Raw genomic sequence first — 20,510 nt, 5'->3', positions numbered from 1 at the left:
CAATCTTGCGAGATGATAGCTTATCTGCACGCGCTCATACTCTTGACAGTTGTATCAATAGGAATCAAAAGTACTAGGAGAGGGAAAATAAATACAATTAATCAGTGATGCAGTTTTATTATCAACGCTGTATGACGTATTACGATACAATAACAGAAAATATTTGTTAAATAAACTGTAGTGTATGTGTTCCGTCGTTAGATTTGGAGGGAGACGCAAAATCCGCTTATGCAACGCTGAAAGAAAATTTAATGAGTTTATTCCAGTGTTGACTCTAATTTTATTGTTTGACACTTTTAATTGCCCGATCAAGACGATTACAATTTGAAACAATTTTCAATGAATTTTTTAATTACAATTTTCGGTGGATAATTCCAGACAGATCATGTTTCAAAAACTCATGAAGCAAAAATTTTTTCCACTATATCATGCACGAGAATTCCTGATTAGACTAGATAAAAACTCTCTTGTTATACACGGATGGAAAAATTCAATAGAAAACCTAACTAATTCGCTAGGAAATTCTAGGGGAATTGTATAGGAATTCTATGAGGTTTCCCTAGGATTTCTATTGGATATTCGATGAGAAAAAGTCAATAGATTTCGAATTTTTGTTTGAATTTTTCTCTTGAGATTTTTTCTTTCAAATAAGAATGCTTGGTCATCAATTTTCTAAGTTTTACACTCAGTTTCTGAAACGCAAAACAAAACAAAATCCAGTGGAAAAAACGTAAAAAATTTGTGCCCGATAATTCTAATAGAAAAAATCTAGAAGAAAATTATTGAGTTTTTCTTATTGAATATCCAATAGAATCAGCCAAAAACTAATAGAAAATTTAATAGAAATTCAATAGAATTTTCTAACGAATTCGATAGGTTTTTCTATTAATTTTTTCGTGCGTGAGTTCTATTGTTTCTCCTGGAGGAATGATGGGATTGATTCCTCTTCGTCATAGTCGATGTAGGTTTGTATGACTAAAGCTAAAGTGAAATTCCAGCGAAATCATCTCAGCAGTTGTAGAGTTATTAAAATATGAATTTTCCGAAATTTTGAAACTTTTTTGATTTTTTTTCTGCTCAATGAACCAGAAATTCAAAAGAATCGGCTAAAAACTAATAGAATTTTCTCTATCGCATTCATAGGTTTTTCTATAAAATTTTTGCGTGCGTGACGAAATGTTGGAAAACATTTTCTCCCGCAAATTTCATATCCTACAAATAAAATGCTGATATATTTTGCCAGAATTTCCCGTTATTAAGATAATTTCATGATTTAGGGGAGGAATTGTTTGTTGAGGAGTTCGTTAATTATATTAAAAGTTTTTCTACCTTTCCTGGCGCACATATCGATCCTTCAGCTGCTGCTGCAATTCCTCGACAAAATTGTCGCCCTGGCACTTGACATTGCAAGGATCTACAAATGTTGTCATCCTGTGCAAGAATTGTTGAACGTATGAAGTCATTGTGCAGTAATACTTCTATCGGACATTTTCTATTTTAAAAAATGCGCAGTAAAGCTACGAAATTTTTCGAAAAAATAAAATAAAATAAAATAAAATTCGCCAAAACCTCATAGAATTTACGATAGAAGTTTAATAAATATATGGGCCAATTCCATATATTTTCCAAATTTACAGAGAATATATTAGAAATATATACAAAATACATATTTCATAATTTTTTTTATATAAATTGGGCCAATTTATTTAATATTTTTGCCAAAGGAATTTCAGGCGGACACCAATGCAAGATTAATTAATTAAAAATTACTCACCCCTTGGGATTTGTACTTGAGGGACGTAAAGGGGTGAGAATTTCTTTCTTAGCGATTTCAGTTGATTCTACACTTCTAACGATTTCTATAACATTACTGCCATATTCTAAAAACCAAGGCTTGTAGAAGAAAATGTTTAGAACGGAATTCTTTCCAACATTCTTGTCGGATATCGGTCCAACAAGAATTGTTTCCATAACTGAGAACATTTTCTACGCAAAAGCTACCGAAACATTTCCTCACAGAAATCCCTCATCACCAAGGTCACCTTAAAAATTGGATTGGATTTTGATTTTTGGTATCACCTGACAGGCCTTGGTGACTCCTCGACCATAGATTTTCTCACACTGTTGATCTAGCGATTGAACTGTACCAGGTAGAATCCTCATGGCTTTTCTGACTGCTTTGGGTTCGTTGAGTAGACATGTTCCATCTTCAGAACTATGTAGAAAAAAAATATTTATCAAACGAACGTGTGTGGGAAATCAGAGGTCGAAATCTGAGGAGAATACCTGAAAAATTCGCGAAAAGCTTCCTTACTACAATCAGACCATAGAAAACTATTCTCAGAATGTTGGATTTGGGGCGTCATTATGTATCTTCCACTTGCACACTCACCTTCGTCATGTGGCACCCCAAGTCTGAAAAAAATCCACTTATTCGCGATCGCAACGTAGATGTGAGAGCCATCAAGCGGTCTCTAAACGAACTACTCTTGGGGGCCAACCAATGAGATCAAGAGGAACCCAGTGATCTCATTGGTTGACCCCTATCATTGGTTAGCTCCCAGTGATTTCATTGGTTGGCTCCCAAGAGTAGTTAGTTTAGGGCCCACTTGGTGGCTCTCAGTCAGAATTTGTACTAGGGTAGTTCACACGGAGCGTGCGTAAAATTTCACTTTACGCACAAGTGCTGTAATAGAATTTCGTAGCGAATTCTAGCGAAACGGCGAGTTGCATGTATTTAGTGATGCCATCGAGACTACACGATAAATTTTTTGGATAGATCATCACTGTCTGAAAAAATATCAAAAGTTTTGGAATCGTTGCAATCTCGAAAGACATTGGATCGATGCATCTCGTCACGAGATGCATCGATTTTTTTAGCACGTATTTTGCGTGGGTCTCGACTTTTTCGTTTTTTTCTGTTATCGTATCGTAATGATATATCGGCGATATGAAAACCGAAAAAGTCGAAACCCAGGCAAGATATGTCCTCCCGAAATCGTGACGAGATGCACCGATCCCGTGTTTTTCGATATTGCGAAGATTCCAAAACTTTCAATGTTTTTTCTGACCGTGATGATCTATCCAAAAATTTTATGTAATCTCGACGGCATCACTGCATGTATTTTGGAGTCTCATTTTGCTCCGATGTTCCTTACAAAATTTTAGTTCTGAACCACTAACTCGCACATAAGAGCAATTCAGTAGCGAAGCGGTAAACCGGGTTAAGTCGTTTTTTACTATTAGCTAGTTTTTGACGAATATCTCGAAATCTAAAAGAGATAGAAAGATATTTGTCATGACCTTTGTTGTAGAGCCAATAGAGCGTTATAAAAAAAGTCATGAGAACAATTTTGCTATCTCTCTTAGATTCCGAGATATTCAGCAAAAACTGGCTAATAGTCAAAATCGACTTAACTCGGTTTACCGCTTCACTACTGAATTATGGCTATCGATTTAAACTTGAAAAAAATTAAAGTGAATGTCTCTCTATATTATAAAAATCCAAATCGACTTCTGGTGATGAAAATTTTGTACTCGAAATTAGGACATCACAATTAAGGGTCACAAGTGTCAAACTAATGTTTATGAGATTCACAATCAGGGTCATGAAGGTCAAATTAAGGGTCACAGGGGTCAGAATAAGGGACATGAGGGTCAGAATAAGGCTCACGAGGTTCAGATTAAGGGTCACGGGGATTAAATTGAGGGTCTCAAGGGTCAGATTAAAAGTCACAAGGGGCAGATTAAAGATGATGGGGGTCGGTGAGTGGTGCGAGCAGGGGGCGATTCATTTAGCAGAGTAAACCCATTGGTTTAACAAATAACCAAAACACCAACTCCTGAAATAATCAATCAACTCAATTAACAAAGTGTCTTACAAATGCGCCAGTTCGTGTGCGGCAGGTATTATCCCACTAAATCCGCCATTATCCTCAATGAGACCCACAGCTTTTGTATTTTGGTCGACAGAACTGCGATTGCAAGCCCCAGCCAGATATGCGTATCCTTAATTCACCAAATTAAAAATAAAAGATGATTTTGTAAAAAATAATATAGAGAACTGTTGATTATTTTTTTCTCAAACTCACCTCGAGTCTCGCTGTTACAAAAATTCTCAAAGAAAGGTGAATCTATCATATTGCAAAGATCCGATCTAAGAATCAAAATCGAGAAATCAATTTTTCGAGTCAAATTTGACAGTTCTGTTCACCATGAAAATGTCTTGAAAAGGATTAATTAAAATCAATAATTATGTCCAATCAATTCATTCAACTGATCCTAATTAATTAAAGCAACCAATTATAGAATGAAATGAATGTAAATCGAATCAACTAATTCTGGTCGATGAATTGATTAAATTAATTTCGATTGTTATTGTTGTTCTACTAATTAATTTCATGAATTACCCTGTCATAGCTATCGACGCGTCGTAATTCGGTAGATTGCTCTCATTGTAGAAGTATTTGCTCATGTGCTTCAGAGCTTTGTCTGCCTCTACTTGGATTGATTCGTCTGTTGAGTTGAATTTGTAGTTGTCGATGTAAGGAGTACCACCTTCTTCCTTCAACAGAATATTAGGTGACAATTATTCATTGAGTATACAATATACTCAATAGAAGTATATTTTATTTCCGTGGAGCTTTAATTTTGGAAATTAACATCTGGAATAAATTCTATTTCTAATAATTGAAGAAATAACTCGATGGATTAATCATTGATTTCTTAAGTGTAGCATTAATCTTCATCTCTGAAACTTTTTTCTATAGGAATTCGTCGACATGAATTTTCCAAGTTTTTCTACTCCATCTTTCTTCTCTTATCATTAACCCTCGATCGGTCGCGTCATGGCACGAGCGCCGTTCTGTCGCGATTTTTATTTTTTACGCTGAAACGTTGTTGAGAAAAAATCGGAAAAAATTGGAATTCCTACTTTCCACCATGTCAAACATTTAAACAATTTTTGTTCTGTGCATCTTTGCACTGATCAAAAATTAAAATTCCTTAAAAATTCGACTCGGTCAAAATCTCTGTGTTTAACCTCTAAATGTCAAATTTTCGCACCGAATGGAAATCAATTTTTGAATAATGTTTTCACTTTTCTCGTTTTATACTGATATTATTTGTTAGTTGAAAGTTCAAAGTTACTCGTTTAATCATAAATATATCGTTTTTTGAACTTTTTTTTTCTCAAAATGGTAAAATACACGGGACGGCGCAGCGCTCATCACGTGACCAGATACGTTTGGTGGAGAGGTGCGACCACTGGAGGGTTAAAAGAATCGAACAAAAAAAAGTAGAAAATTTGAGCCAAAGAATTTTTATACAAAATGTCCCAATACAATAAGTCGAGTAGAAAAATTGAACTCTATCGATTTTTTCTATGGACAATTTTCAATGGAACATTTCTGTTGCAAAAATGCACAAATAAGCTGCGAAATAGAATCGGCTGAAAACTGATAAAAAGTTGAATAGAAATCCAATGGAATTTTCTTACGAATTCGCTAGGCGTTTCTATGAAATTTATTTGCATGTGCACTAGCATTTCCCAAACTTATTTAATTTAATTTTATAGAATTGTTAAATTATTGACTAATCATTCGTTTTACGATTAATGATTATTATTATTAATGATTAATCAATTTCCTTCATTACCACGGAAATTATGAGTCCTGCGATGTTCAAGCGAATTTTGGGATCGCTCATCGATCTATATCGTAAATCGACAGCATTCCAAAATGATAATAAATATAGTATTGCAGAGCTCACGTCGTTCCCCTGAGTCCTGGAACCATAATCCCAATTACAGTAATAATTTAAGTCGACAAAAATTCAAGTTAAATCTAAGTTGACTATTTCAAAAAAAAAAAGTTATTGTAATATTAAATCCTTTTTTTTATGTCGTGGAAAATAAAAAATATCAATTTTTTATGTCCGAACGTACGGAAAAATTTGATCGAAAAACAATTCCGTGTGAGCTTCTTCAAAAATTCGCGTGCTAAATACTTGCCGTGGAATGAAACCAGGGTAATCAAAAAAATCGAATGGTCCACCCAAAAATTCGAATGTAGTGCTCTAATTTTGAAGATCTTGTGCTACTTTTCCGTGCAATTTCAGAATTTCAGTCACACCATAAATTTTTTGGTGACCACGATTCTAGATTTTCGCGATTTCTGCGATATTTGGAATTTTCGCGATATTAGTAATTTTCGTGATGTTTGCAATTTTCGCGACTTTCGTGATTTTTGCGACGTTCGCGATTTTCGCGATGCTCGTGACGTTCGCGATTTCCGTGATGCTCGCGACATTTGTAATTTTCGCGATCTTTGCGTCATTCGTGATTTTCGCGATTTTCGAGATGTTCGCGATTTTGTCTGCTCCTTACATTATTTTTTTTGTAAAATTTTCTCTTCAGATGGAATACGTACTTGAATAAACTGTTATCCATCACGACCAATACCTCTGGAAATATCACTGAAGGTACTATCGACTCTCGTGAAGCTCTCGGGCTTCGTTGCATGGGATTACTTGGAACTGTGGAATTCTGAGGATGATCGACTTTCAGGCTAGCAGCACTGTACACAATGTGATGGAGTTCATTAATGGAATCATTGCCATAACTACTACCAAATCTTAGAATCTGATTCTGGGGATCCCCAAAGAGGATCCCGAGGAGTCCGGCCGATTCTGGCTTTAATCTCCGCGGGATAGGTCGGATCACGTAGTCCTTTATCTTCCCATAGATGTTGAACCTATTCAACTGCTTCTTAACAACCAGGTTCATACGGTCCGCGGGGTTTTTGTAGAGCATTACATTTTCCAATGCCTTCAGAAAGGGAATGAATTAATTAAGGATATCAAAATATCTTTCACAGTTTGGCACAGACCACACTACAGATTAAATCATTTTCAATCATCAACTTTGTCAATGAAATTGCGTGAGAAAAATTTGAAAGAAATCATAAATATTTAGCGTCATTCAAATTACATTGGTCGTTTATAAATAAATAATTCAAAATTCAAAATTTGAATTTTAGCGATTATAAAACTTCCATTTGGAAGCAAAAAACATTTAAAAAATAGAGGATTTGAGTCGAGGAAATTTGATAGAATATTGTATAGAAAAATTGAATTCTATTGACTTTTTCTGTGGAGTATTTTCTATTAAACATTTCAATAGAATTGGCCAAAAATTGGTAGAAAGTTCAATAGAAATCCAATTGAATTGTCTAGCGAATTCGCGAGGTTTTTCTGTTAAATTTTTTTCGCGCGTGACAAACATTGAAACCCATTTTTTATAGAAAATTTTATTCGCTCCAAAAACGTCTTGTGGTATTTTCTCCTAAATCCAATCGTTCACTGTTAGTAAATTACTCTTGAAATTCCGTACTCGAAATTAAGACTCCACAATTAAGGGTCATCAGGGTCAAACAGGGGTCACGAGGCTCAAAAGAATGTTCACGAGGATCCGATTAAAGGTCACAAGGGTGAGATTAAAGGTCACGAGGGTCAGAATAAGGATCACAAGGGTTAGGTTAAGGATCACAAGGGTCAGATTAAAGGTCATATGGGTTAGATAAGGATCGCGAGGGTCAGATTAAGGTTCGCAGATGTCAGATTAAAGGTCAAATCGGTTAGATTAATGGTCACGAGGCTCAGATTAAGGGTCACAAGGGTCAGATTAAAGGTCACAAGTGTTAAATTAAGGGTCAGATTACAAGTCAGATTGTTATTATGGTTATGGGTTAGATTAAGGTTCGTGAGGGTTAGATTAAAGTTCGCAATGGGTTCGATATGGGTCAGATTAATGGTCACGAGGGTCAAATTAAGGGCCACAAGGGTTAGATTAACGGTCATATGGGTTCGATTAAGGATCGCGAGGGTCAGATTAAGGTTTGCAGGTGTCAGATTAAAGGTCATATCGGTTAGATTAAAGGTCACGAGGCTCAGATTAAGGGTCACAAGGGTCAGATTAAAGGTCACAAGGGTTAGATTAAGGGTCAGATTACAAGTCAGATTGTTATTATGGTTATGGGTTAGATTAAGGTTCGTGAGGGTTAGATTAAAGTTCGCAATGGGTTCGATATGGGTCAGATTAATGGTCACGAGGGTCAAATTAAGGGCCACAAGGGTTAGATTAACGGTCATATGGGTTCGATTAAGGATCGCGAGGGTCAGATTAAAGTTCGCAAGGGTCAGATTAATGGTCACGAGGGTCAAATTAAGGGTCACAAGGGTTAGATTAACGGTCATATGGGTTCGATTAAGGATCGCGAGGGTCAGATTAAAGTTCGCAAGGGTCAGATTAATGGTCACGAGGGTCAAATTAAGGGTCACAAGGGTTAGATTAACGGTCATATGGGTTCGATTAAGGATCGCGAGGGTCAGATTAAAGTTCGCAAGGGTCAGATTAATGGTCACGAGGGTCAAATTAAGGGTCACAAGGGTTAGATTAACGGTCATATGGGTTCGATTAAGGATCGCGAGGGTCAGATTAAAGTTCGCAAGGGTCAGATTAATGGTCACGAGGGTCAAATTAAGGGTCACAAGGGTTAGATTAACGGTCATATGGGTTCGATTAAGGATCGCGAGGGTCAGATTAAGGTTTGCAGGTGTCAGATTAAGGGTCATATAGGTTAGATTAATGGTCACGGAGCTCACATTAAGGGTCACAAGGGTCAGAGTACGGATTGTGGGGGTCATATGGGGGTTGGCGAGCAGAGTGAGCAGGGGGCGTAGCCCCCTAGTTTAAATAATAAAAAAATGCCACTTTGAATGAAAAAATGTCTTGTACAATCCATTCATTCCCTTCAGACGAATCATTAATTAATCAATAATCTACTTGTTATATTCACATTTTTCACTGGGATGTACTCCACTCCAGATGCAAACTTTTTGTTAGGTTTCGCCAAAAGAACCGGTGTTGTTTCTCCAACTAAAAATCCCTCCGTAGGGTCCAAATAGGCGTCAATATGTTCATTGCTCATTATCATCGTTATTCTATCGGCACGTTCGTTATTCTTCCGGAGCAAGGTTTGAATCGGAACAACTTCGTAATCCGGCACTGAAATTATTAATTCCATTTTGGTGATGAAAATCTGAACGCGTTAATAAGTGTTGCATTTCTTGTTTGTTTTCAGCACCTTGATCTCGTGGCACATGGAACACCGATTGGATTTCCTCATCTGTCATGCGATCATGCAGCTAATGACAATATTTATTCATTTTTCTCATCAATTTTTACCATTAAATAACATTTCAGTTGCGAAGCGGTAAAACGGTTCAGGTCAATTTCGAGTATTCGTCATTTTTCATTGAATATCTCATGATCTAAGGCAGATTGAAAAATGCTTGTTGGAACCTTTTTTGTAGCGCGATTTGAGAGGTAAAAAAAAGGTTATTACAAAAATTTCGCTATCTCCCTTAAATTCGGAGATATTTTCCGAAAACTGAGCTAAAAGCTGAGTCAACTTAAATGCTTTTATCATTTCGCTACTGATTTTATTATTTCAGTATTTTTTTTTTTATTTTAGCATGAAACTTTACAAGTTTATACAGCTTATAAATATAGGATAGAAAAGAAAAGAAAATAGAAAGAAGAATTATACTAACAGAAAAACCAGAGAAAAGAAAAGAAAATTTCATTATTTATAAAATAAGTGAGATTATATGTGGAGAACTAATAGTTTTTTTGAGAGAAAACCATTTTGATGCTTTTATTGGAAAGAATTAAATTAATTATTAAAATTAATCTTTAATCAATTAATTTTATTTTTCCGTAGAAAATTTATTTCTCTTCAGAAAATGTTTGATGATATTCCTTCGAAATCCACTTGTTTTCGAGACATTTGCGGAATCATCAGTATAATTTTTTCGATCCTTCATTATTCATTATTCACACCTCAACTACATTTAATTACTTGAAAATCAAAGAGTTATTCAGTTTAGAATGTGAATAAAAAACATTTCCACAAATTGCAAAGACTATTTTACCCGTTCAGACTGAATAGCCACAACCGAACTAAAAAATAGAACGATGAACGTCAACATTTTAACGAACTTCACTTTTTCAATTCACAAAAATGAAAATAAAAATGCCTCGTGCGGTTGCTTTATATCTCCGCAAAAATATCAGGGAAGAATATGTTCGCATGAAGAGATAGGAAAATTTGACGGTCACCATCACCTAATGTAGTTTTAACGATATTTTTATCACAAAATATTCACTTCCTGCAGCGAACATATTTCCGTAGATTATAAAATATTCGAATGCAGAATTTGATTATCATGATTTATTTGCGCCCCGTCATACATTTGTACAACAATAATTTGATTGCATGATTGAACTGTGGTTGATCGGACTGCAGATGATGTCATTAGCGAAGTGGTCAAACGGTTCTAGCCGATTTTGGCTATCGGCCAGTTTTCAATAAATATCTCGAAATCTGAGGGCGATAGCAAAATTTTTCTCATAGTCTTTTTAGTAGCACTCAATTCGCTCTACAAAAAAAGTTATTATGAAAAATTCGCTATCTCCCTTAAATTCGGAAATATTTCTGGAAAACTCAACTAAAAACTAAATTGACTTAAACCGTTTGATCACTTCGCTACTGATTTAGTTCTCTCTGTTTGAGACCAGTGACGCTGCCATTATCATTGTAATCACTTGATTCGTTATTTCTTCCTCGGGCAGACCATGTCCTCGTCTGTGGGTATGACTCCGGCCAACAGATTCATAAATTCCGCGAGGGGGCAGGGAGAGTCACATCCGGGAATGGCCTTTTCGATGACACGAGGGGGAATCCCCAGGTAATATCGAACCTGAAACATGAATTAGTTCGATTGAAATACCGTCGATGTCCCAGTAACTGCCACCGGCCCAATTTCTGACAGCCTCGGCGATTTTTTAATGGATAAAATTTCAAATTTACATAGGAAGAGTAAACAAAATTAAGGGCATAGTTACAAACATTGGAAATTTGGTAAGAAAATGCCAAAAAGTGGCGCGTACTGGGACCCCCCCAATTACTCATGTTTCTACTTCTGCCACTCGTATTTAAGATCTTTGACACTACACAAAAAATAGTACCTTATTTTGAGATTTCAAAGGTCTTCAAATAAGTTTTTCAAAAGTATTAATTTGAAACTTGAAATTCTTAGGGCTTCTTAGCCCCCTCTGGTATATTCATAATAAGGAATGGAAACCCTTGTCATCTTCAAAATTTCTTGACGTTTTACAGATGATCTAGTATCGTTTGGCCATTATTATTCGATAATACACGGAGAGAAATTTTTTAGAAAAATTCTAGTGCTAGCACGGGAAAAGAGGCGCAAAGTGACGGCCAGGAAAAAATTCTAGTGCCGGCACTAGAAATTTTATTGGAGAAAACGTGAATTTTTCCCCGTATTTCTGTGAAAATTTCACAGAAATCCCCAGAAATTTTACCAGAAATACCAAGAAATTTTACCTTAACAGTACTAGAATTTTTCACAGCCGGTGAATTGTAATTTTTTCCAGTACTCGTACTACAATTTTTCTAGAAAATTTCTCTCCGTGTATCACCGCTGCATCTTATTATTTTCCATCTGCCGTAAACTGGCACCGAGTGGTGGCAATAACTGGAACGTGACGTTCCGAAGGGGCAGAAAGTGGCACACAGCGGAGGTTTCCTACTTCTCAAATATTAATTTATCTAATCATTCATTTAGGTAAATACCAATCCCACAGATAAAAACGAGTATTAGCTTTTACTGAGTGCGTTGATTTAACGAATTATGAATAAATACAATTATATGACCCTCATTAAAGACACAGAAAATTAGTGGCGATAACTGGGACACCGTCAGCACCTTTTCTAGTGACTCGCGATTAAAAGTACTTGTTATAAATGAAATTGCGTTCTTATTATAGGACATTATTTCTAACCGAGAGAATTTATTTCACTTACCCTGACGTAATACTCCCCGCCACCGTCAAGTAACTCGACGAATATAGCACTGGAGTATTCGGGAACGTGGGGATAGTAAATCCCAAGTGTTTTGAGGAGGGCAGCAACATTCGTCTCGTGGCCACTGAGCAGGGAAATTTTTCTTTTGTTGGCGCCGTTGATAACACTCTCCATAGTCTCTGTAATATACTTCAGGAGCATACCTGTGTGATTAGAAAATATACCAAAATTATTTTTAGAGACTAATGAATGTTCAAATGAATAACATGAACAAGTGGGAAATTGCTTTTGTCTTTGTATAGGGTAGCTATTTTTACTAAAAAATTAACAATATGCTTTCGAATGGGCATTTTCATCACGTGGACGTAATGTGAAATTTTACGCACGCTCCGTGTGCGCATAATCGCACTTTCTACAAATTGTGATGAAAAATAGGGTTCGACAACAGTCGTCGGAAAAGTGTTTTTGACCCTTGGGAGGGTCGCGCTCGCCGAATGCGAGTGCGAGTTCGATACGAGTGCGTTAAAAACATTTTTACGGACTCGTATCAAAATATACTATTTGCACATCATTAGGGGAGGGTGAGGTAAAATGGACTCTTGACTTTTTTTGAAATGTTCATGACCTGTTGAATTGTTCATGAAATGGAATAATTTTATTTTTCAATAGAAAGAACAATGATTCCTCTTTGTGATGAGCTTAGACTGAGCTCAATTGATAAATCTGTTTCTAAGCTACGAATATTCAAAAAAAAGTCGGAAGTGTCCATTTTACTTCATCGTCCCCTATATCATTTGTCTTTTCATATTATTTTGTTCAATTGAATTATATTTCTTCTTCAATCAATTGTGTTAGATTTCGTGTGACAATTCTGGTAGAAATCAAATGACAGAATGATGCTATCTCTATTTTTTGTGACACATGCCTAAAAAATGCACTTTTCGGAACGGTTTAGTGCGTGTAAAGTTAATTTTAACATGTTAATCTGACATGTAAAGTAACCTCTCGTGCAAAAAGCTTCGCTTTACGCACTCGAAATTCACTTTACGCACGCTGTTAATCTTTCCGCACTCGTGCATAAAAACAAGCACTTTACCCCACTATCATTCCGAACAGTGAACTCGGTAGGTATCACAAAAATGGATGTGTTACGTGTGCATGCGAAAAATGCAACTTTTCGCGCTAGTAACACAATATACTGATCTAGAAAGACACTCATAGGAAAAGTTTTTTTTGACCCTTGGGAGGGCATTTCTCTCCATCGGCGATTGCTACGCATCTCTCACGAGTTAAAAAATACTTTTTTGTGATAGCTGGCTGACAAGTGCACTTTTCTGTTGTTTTCCGCATGCCGTGCGTAAAGTTTACGAGCGTGCGTAAATTGATTTTTCGTGCGTAAAGCTTCACTTTACGCATTCAACATTCACTTTACCCACGCTCTTGAACTTTACGCACTCGTGAACAAAAACAACCACTTTACCTCCACTACTTTTCCGAACGGTGGACTTGGAAGCTATCACAAAAAATAAAATGCGTCACGTTTACGCACTAGTAACATAATATACTATAGATGAAATCAATCATCAGTTGTACCTCCATTGAGTCTCTTCAGTTTCTCATTGTAACTGACGATATCGTACTCCAGAATAGTCCCGTTCAACAACAGACCCTCAGGGAAGATATGATTCGCCCATTGAGGAAGTGCAAGACCCATCGATGATTCCGACATCAGGGCGTGATAAAGGTTGAACATGTCATTGGGAATGCTCATATTCTTCCCCGTCCAATCTGACAAATTCTTAAGCAAGCCGCTGAATTCATTCAACCTCTCCTGCACTTCCGGTAGTTTTTTTACTCTCTGGAATTCTTCCAAATATCTGGAAAGATTTAGAGATGATTTAAAGAATTTATTTTGACAGATTTCGATGATTAATTAACCCTAGATTGGTCACTCTATGAGGGAAACCCCGCCGCGCATCGTTTTTCTTCAATTATAATTGACTGGCTAACAAAAAAAATTCAAAAAAATTTGGATTTGCGAATTGAAGTGTCTAAAAAATTATAGTAGTTTTTAGAACAACATATTTCCCAAAATTCCTGAAGAAAACAAATTATTTAGACAGATGAATTATTTTTTCCCATGTTAACCCTCGAGTGGTTGCACCTCTCCACCAAACGTATCTGGTCGCGTAATGAGCGCTGCGCTGTTCCGTGTATGTTACCATTCTGAGGAAAAAAAAGTTCAGAAAAATGATGTATTTATGATTAAACGAGTAACTTTGAACTTCCAACTAACAACTAATATCAGTATAAAACGAGAAGTGAAAACATTATTCAAAAATTGATTTCCATTCGGTGCGAAAATTTGACATTTAGAGGTTAAACACAGAGATTTTGACCGAGTCGAATTTTTAAGGAATTTTAATTTTTGATCGGTGCAAAGATGCACAGAACAAAAATTGTTGAAATGTTTGACATGGTGGAAAGTAGGAATTCCAATTTTTTCAGATTTTTTCTCAACAACGTTTCAGCGTAAAAAATAAAAATCGCGACAGAACGGCGCTCGTGCCATGACGCGACCGATCGAGGGTTAAATGAAATTGCCCACGACGCGACGTTGCCGGAAACTCGCTAAACGCGCCCGGGCGGTGTAGAGTGAATCGGCAACACTGAAGTCTAAATAACACGGCGGGGAATCCCCGCGGAAGTGACCAAGTCACAGGGGCGCGTTTAATGACCGGACTAGAGTTAAACGACATAGTCATTTGAAATTAATTGTTTGGGCTGACTAAATATTATTATTTATTCGTGTTTCCACAATTGAAATGAGACGGTAAAATCTATTTTTCATAAGGAAAGTACTTCTTCCTCTGCAATTAAAAAAAATTTTCTTCTCTACAAAAATGGTCTGCGCTGATAATCACGATTGATAATGATGGATAATTGATAATCATGGGTTACATAATAATCGAACAGAAAACTCACTGCGGACACTCCTCAGGGATCATGAGGACGTCCTCATTACTCGGTACGTAATTAGCGATCATCGGTTGCCAGTTCAGGTTAGGGTTCCACTGTTGAGCCTTGACTGGAGGGAATATTCCAGCTAGAACTAGTTGCAGGGACATTTTCGTTCTCTCGTAATCAGTACTGCGAGCCACGACAGACGATGGAAAGTAAATATCTCCTAGTAAGCCTCCGTAGAGGGTTCTAATCAATTGTCCGAGCTCGTACTCGCGTTTTTTGCCGTCCTGGAGTCATTGCACGTATGAAAAATTCTAGAGAAAACCTTAGCGAATTCGATAGAAAATTTTATGGGGATTCTATTACAATTCTGGAGAATTCTCGTTAAAATTCTATTAGTTTTTTACGCAGATTCGAAACATTACATAGAGATTTAATTGTTCATCTAATCAACAAGGCTGATGTGGTCAGTTGAGTAGTTATTTACCTTCTTTTATTATTTTTATTTTTTAAACTCAATTTTATGAAGAACGTAAAAAAATTCGCCATAACAGAGGCGGGGAGGGGGCAAGTCTAAAATGTAAAAAAAATATGTGACGTAATATTTGAAGGGCCTTTAAAATAATTGATCATGAATTGACGGTCTATATTTTTATAGACTTCTCTTAAGGTTTTTTTAGGTGAATTGAGATAATTACGTTGGTCAATCCTCCCACCCCTTGCGGGAAGAAATCATCATGCAGGTAGGGATCATTCGGGAACCTTTCAGCACCGTTGGTATCAGGGGCGCGAGCTCCATGGCGAAACACCTTGAAACAGAAACTAGTGATTAATTTAATTTTTTATGTTTTCAAGGACGAGATCACGGACGAAAAAATTTAATAGAAAAACCTATCGAATTCGTTAGAAAATTCTATTGAATTTCTATTGAAATGTTCTATTAGTTTTTGGCCGATTCTATTAAAATGTTCAATAGAAAATATTCAGTAGAAAAAGTCTATAGAATTCAATTGTTCTGTATAACTTATTCTATTGTGATATTTTCTGTAGAATTTCCTCGGCTCAAATTTTCCAAGTTTTTTCGTTTCGATGAGAAGAAAAAAAAAGTAGAATGAAAAATACTTTGAAAATTTGAGTCGAGCAAATTCTATAGAAAATATATGAAAAGAATAAGTTATATAGAAAAATCGAATTCTGTTGACTTTTTCTATTGAATGGTTTCTATTGAACATGTCAATAGAATCGGCCAAAAACTAATGGAAAGTTTAATATAAATTTAATAGAATTTTCTAATGAATTCGATAGGTTTTTCTGTCAACTTTTTTCGTGCGTGATGTTCTTGGATTATTTTACAATCATATAGGGAAAATTTCATAGAAAAACCTAGCGAATTGGCTAGAAAATTCTATTGGATTTCTATTTTTATACTTTTTAGATGACTCCCTTAAAAAAATTCGAAGCCTATCTGCGCGTCTTCTTTCCATAGAAATGTTCAATAGAAAATGTTTTATAGAAAAAATCCACAAAATTCGATTTTTCTGTTCAAATTGTTCTGTTGATATATTTTCTGTAATTGAATTCCTCCGTTCACATTTTCCAAGGTTTATTGTTTGATTTTTTTTATGAAAAGAGAAGAAAAAAGAACCGAAAAAAATTTTTAAAAATCAAGTAGAGGAATTTTTATAACATGTTTGAATATAAATGAATCATTATGACTGAATTATAAAAAATTGTATAGAAAGATGAAATTCTACTAAATTTTTCTATAAAGCAGTTTCCATTGGGCATTTTCTATAAGAGAAAAACGCAGTAAAAGAATCGGCCAAAGACTAATGGAATTGTTTATAGAAATTCAACAGAAATCGAATTGAATTTCCTATCGAATGCTTTTTTTTCAATTTTTCAAAATATTTCTACCTTTAGATTCGTCGCGGCACTACAGTTTTCATCCTCAATTTAAGATTTTCGAAAGTCTCAAATTGAATTCATTTATTATGAATATGAGAAACTTACCGCCGTGACGTATTTTAGATCGAATACTGGGGCTGCCCTCACGGCGATTAAACTAATGACTTGAAGAAGGAATGCCTGTAATACAGCTGTCATGATATCTGAAATATATCTTGAAAACTCCTGGAAATAGAAATAAACATCGTTCACCCTAGAAAATTTATCTGCTATTATTCATATATTGACAGGTCGTCATATAACGCACCGTAAATCAACTATCATCGGTAATTTATAGGAGAGATTAATGATCTATCTAGTTTCTTCCGTGAATTAATGAAAAAAACAACTTCAACGTAAAAAAATCGCAATACCTTGAGAACAAATTCTGTCATTCAATGAAATTTTCGTTTTATAATTTTCCAGTATTTCGTTTTATATTTTTTTGCGCCACACGTGAATTTATCTTGAATGGGTGGAAATTTTTTTAAAATCCCCAGGAATTTTACCAAAAATTTATAAATTTTACTAGAACAACCAAAAATTTTATTTACACAGCACTAGAATTTTTCATAGCCGGTAGACTGAAATTTTCCCCGTTGGGCCTAATCTAACAGGGGAGTGGGATTCATCTGTGGAGGTAGTCGCTACGCTAATAGGGCTTTCGAATTTCACTGATTTTTTCGCACCGCATGTTCTTTTCTACCGAATAGAAAATTATTATTCCCATCAGTACTCCCAATAATAAAAAAAGTTGATAAAAAAAAGTTGATAAGAAAATGTTTTTTGCTTGAATTGCGTCAAATAGTCGTTTTTTGACTGTTTCATTTTGCCCCACTCTGCTCTAGGTATAGTTATATTTATAACTATTGGTTTCTATAAGATCACATGGATTTTTTAAATATTGTTTCTGAGGAAATTCTCTCCGTGTATATTATCGTTTCAAATGTCCACAGTTTAACTACCTGAAATCCCGGGCGCGTTTGTACTGGCCAATCCTTCTCAGAACACTACACTCAAAATTCGATAATCACAGCTGATAGAATCTACGATAGAGCAGTCCAGCCATTAGTGAAACAATCCAAATGGACTGACAAAACGGCAACTCGACAAGTTTTTCGACATTTTTAAGCGACAAATGTTTATTCACATTAATTCTCGCGTCAAAATTATCGCGAATATTTATTGACGAGTGAGCATAATTCCCGTAAACGCTTGTGATTAGTTTTCGAAGGTAACCATATGCATTTTTACTACAAACAAAAAGGAATTCAATATTTTATGGAATGATTTACTCACCTGAATGATTGAATTCTTCAGTTGTCGCCCCAAGAATTCTCAAACTCCACGTGCATCGGAATATTAAATTTAATTGATGAATTTAATGTCAAAGAAATCTGGAAAATCAGGAGCTGTTGAATATTTTTTTATTCATTTTCCATTCTTTTTTTTCTTTCTTATGCTTTAGAATATTTTTACATTTCTTCAATCTTTAGTGTTTTTTTATTGTTTATTTATTTTGTTTTCTATGAGTAATTGAATAGTAAAAAACACACCTGTAAATTTCGCCATCATGTGGTGGTGAAAGCATGATGCCGAATTCAGAGAATATTCCCGCGAAATAGAATAGAACGAGGGAATATTTCGGAGAGATGTGACTGGGGATTGATCAAGCGAGTTGGAGATTCATTGAGACCCGGACCTACCTGATGACGGATTCCAACTAATGTCTCGTGTTGAGATGTGCGCCGAGTGTTATAGCCAATAAGAACAACAGCGACGAAACACGTGGGAATCACGAGTGAATGGTGGCTAGAAAATGTGCGATAACATTCTTCTATTGTGATAACAATAATTTTTGGTTTTACGAGAAATTTGTGGTCGTAAAAGGGATTGTAGGAATGTCATTTGTTAATTAGGGTAACAATTAGCGTTTAGGTTTACGACTGCTTCAGACACTTAGAGATTTCGTCGGAATTTCATCCATTATACAGATAGGCATTTGATTTATCGAGAGTACATGGCTCAGGACTCTATCAAATTACGGATACGGATGAAAAAATTTGACAGAAGAAGTGAATTCGTTGGAAAATTCTATTCGATTTTTATTCAAATTTCTATCAGTTTTTGGCCAATTCTAGTAAAATTTTGAATCGAAAGTATTCAATAGAAAAAATCAATAGAATTAGATTTTTCGATATAACTCATTCAATTGATATTTTCTATAGAATTTCCTCGGCTCAAATTTTCCAATTTTTTTCTTTGATTTTCTTGACGAGAACAAAGGGAAAATAGAGTGAAAAAATGGGAAAATTTGAGCCGATGAAATTCTATAGAAAATATCTGAACAGAATAAGTTATTTAGAAAAATCGAATTCTATTGAGTTTTTCAAAGACTAATAAGTTCAATAGAAATCCAATAGAATTTTCTAACGAATTCCCTAGGTTTTTCTATTAAATTTTTTCGGGAGAAAATCCTCTTCAAAGTTCATAGAATAGACCAAGAGTATTTTTTAAGCGCAACATCAACTTTAGTTTCTAAACATTTTTCGAGAAAACGATTTTTCTTTTAATGAAATTTAATACATTGCGTTTACGGGAGCGATATATACTCCCGCGTATGAAGAAATTCCATAGAAAACCTAGCGAATTCGCTAGAAAATTTTATTGGAATTCTAGAGGAATTCTAGGGGGTTTCTATAGGATTTCTATTGAAAAATTCAACGTGTTTTTTGTGCCGATTCTGTTGCATATTTAATAGGAAAAAGTCAATATATTTTGAATGTCTGTTCGAATTTTTTCCTTGAGATGCTTTCTATTAGAATTATTGGGCACAAACTTTCCAAGTTTTTTTTTTGCATTACAGAATCCGCGTGGAAACAACTTGGAAAATTGATGCCCAAGTGCTTCGTTCAAATCAGTAACTTTTTTTCACGTGAGATTTCAGTTTTGTCGAGAATCTTATCATCCCGGTACTTTTTCGGATTTTTCATTGTTGAATACATTTTTTCAAAAATGTTTTTAAATATTTTTTTATACTATTTATTTAAAGTATTGGAACCCGTAATATGGGTTACTTACACTGTCAGTATGTTACATGTTTTTTTCCATACACTTGAATTAGTACATTACAATTTTTTAAATACTTACATATTTCTTCTATATATTTGTAGTCAGTTCGATTCGCGATTTTTTTCGCGGTGTAGGGCCGTGAGCAGTTAGTTTTTGCTAATTTATTTAGTAGTTCTAATCGTTGCTGGCTGTACTTTGAACAATGCCATAGGACATGTTCAAAATCTTGAGCTTCTTCTCCACAAGAACAGCTTATATCACTGATTATTCCAACCCTTTCTAAGGAGGCTGCAAGGTGGTAATGATTGGCTCTTATCCGGTTAACAGTTACTATTTTCGAGAATTTCTGCAATGAATTTGTGAACAATGTTTTATTCAATGCCAATTTCTATTCAATTGGCAACACTGCACATGTGTTCCATGTGATCTCGCAAATTCGGTCCGAGTAGTCACTTGAGCGGAGTGTTGCCAGACGTCAGGAACGTGCGGTGTCAAACTACCCAATTCAACATTTAATTTCCTTAAGAAACGATAAAACATCTGCTGAAGATAACGAAAATGATATTCATTGTTAATTGT

The 20,510-nt window shown here is 35.3% G+C and overlaps 2 protein-coding genes across 4 annotated transcripts; both read right to left on the bottom strand.

Annotated features, from left to right (window-relative positions):
• Positions 1-97: 97 nt before the first annotated feature.
• LOC107041586 (A disintegrin and metalloproteinase with thrombospondin motifs 12) lies at positions 98-10,088 on the bottom strand. The gene is made up of 12 exons (XM_015262197.1): positions 9,994-10,088; positions 9,144-9,204; positions 8,856-9,064; positions 6,429-6,826; positions 5,656-5,785; positions 4,410-4,564; positions 4,092-4,156; positions 3,882-4,008; positions 2,287-2,415; positions 2,080-2,215; positions 1,330-1,431; positions 98-236 (listed from the first exon to the last, which is right to left on the bottom strand). Exons 1-12 carry the CDS (start codon positions 10,048-10,050, stop codon positions 198-200), a joined length of 1,608 nt encoding a protein of 535 aa, XP_015117683.1. The 5' UTR covers positions 10,051-10,088; the 3' UTR covers positions 98-197.
• A 455-nt stretch (positions 10,089-10,543) lies between these two features.
• LOC107041585 (venom acid phosphatase Acph-1) lies at positions 10,544-18,668 on the bottom strand. 3 transcript variants are annotated; one of them, XM_015262196.1, is made up of 8 exons: positions 18,566-18,668; positions 18,159-18,256; positions 16,926-17,045; positions 15,611-15,721; positions 14,934-15,199; positions 13,542-13,825; positions 11,949-12,151; positions 10,544-10,821 (listed from the first exon to the last, which is right to left on the bottom strand). In XM_015262196.1, the coding sequence occupies exons 3-8, from the start codon at positions 17,016-17,018 to the stop codon at positions 10,675-10,677; spliced, it is 1,104 nt and encodes a 367-aa protein (XP_015117682.1). In that variant the 5' UTR covers positions 17,019-17,045; positions 18,159-18,256; positions 18,566-18,668; the 3' UTR covers positions 10,544-10,674. The 3 variants fall into 3 exon arrangements, with proteins under 3 accessions (XP_015117682.1, XP_015117681.1, XP_015117680.1); XM_015262195.1 differs by having other exon boundaries at positions 18,159-18,271; positions 18,416-18,662; XM_015262194.1 differs by having other exon boundaries at positions 18,416-18,662.
• Positions 18,669-20,510: the final 1,842 nt, after the last annotated feature.

The sequence above is a fragment of the Diachasma alloeum genome, unplaced genomic scaffold (assembly GCF_001412515.2).
Source record: "Diachasma alloeum isolate Michigan unplaced genomic scaffold, Dall2.0 Dall_scaffold_00368, whole genome shotgun sequence".
Taxonomy (NCBI): Eukaryota; Metazoa; Arthropoda; class Insecta; order Hymenoptera; family Braconidae; genus Diachasma; species Diachasma alloeum.
Note: the sequence above shows the minus strand (reverse complement) of the source record. Positions and strands in the feature narration are given on the sequence as shown.

Coding starts and splice junctions, on each gene's coding strand:
- LOC107041586 (XM_015262197.1), bottom strand. CDS start 10,050: ATGTTGACGTTCATCGTTCTATTTTTTAGTTCGGTTGTGGCTATTCAG. Junction 9,205..9,993: donor TGGCTATTCAGTCTGAACGG/GTAAAATAGTCT, acceptor TATTGTCATTAG/CTGCATGATCGCATGACAGA. Junction 4,565..5,655: donor CAGGACTCATAATTTCCGTG/GTAATGAAGGAA, acceptor ATTCTGTTGAAG/GAAGAAGGTGGTACTCCTTA.
- LOC107041585 (XM_015262196.1), bottom strand. CDS start 17,018: ATGACAGCTGTATTACAGGCATTCCTTCTTCAAGTCATTAGTTTAATC. Junction 15,722..16,925: donor ATCTAAAATACGTCACGGCG/GTAAGTTTCTCA, acceptor TTCTGTTTCAAG/GTGTTTCGCCATGGAGCTCG. Junction 10,822..11,948: donor GCGGGGAGTATTACGTCAGG/GTAAGTGAAATA, acceptor TTCATGTTTCAG/GTTCGATATTACCTGGGGAT.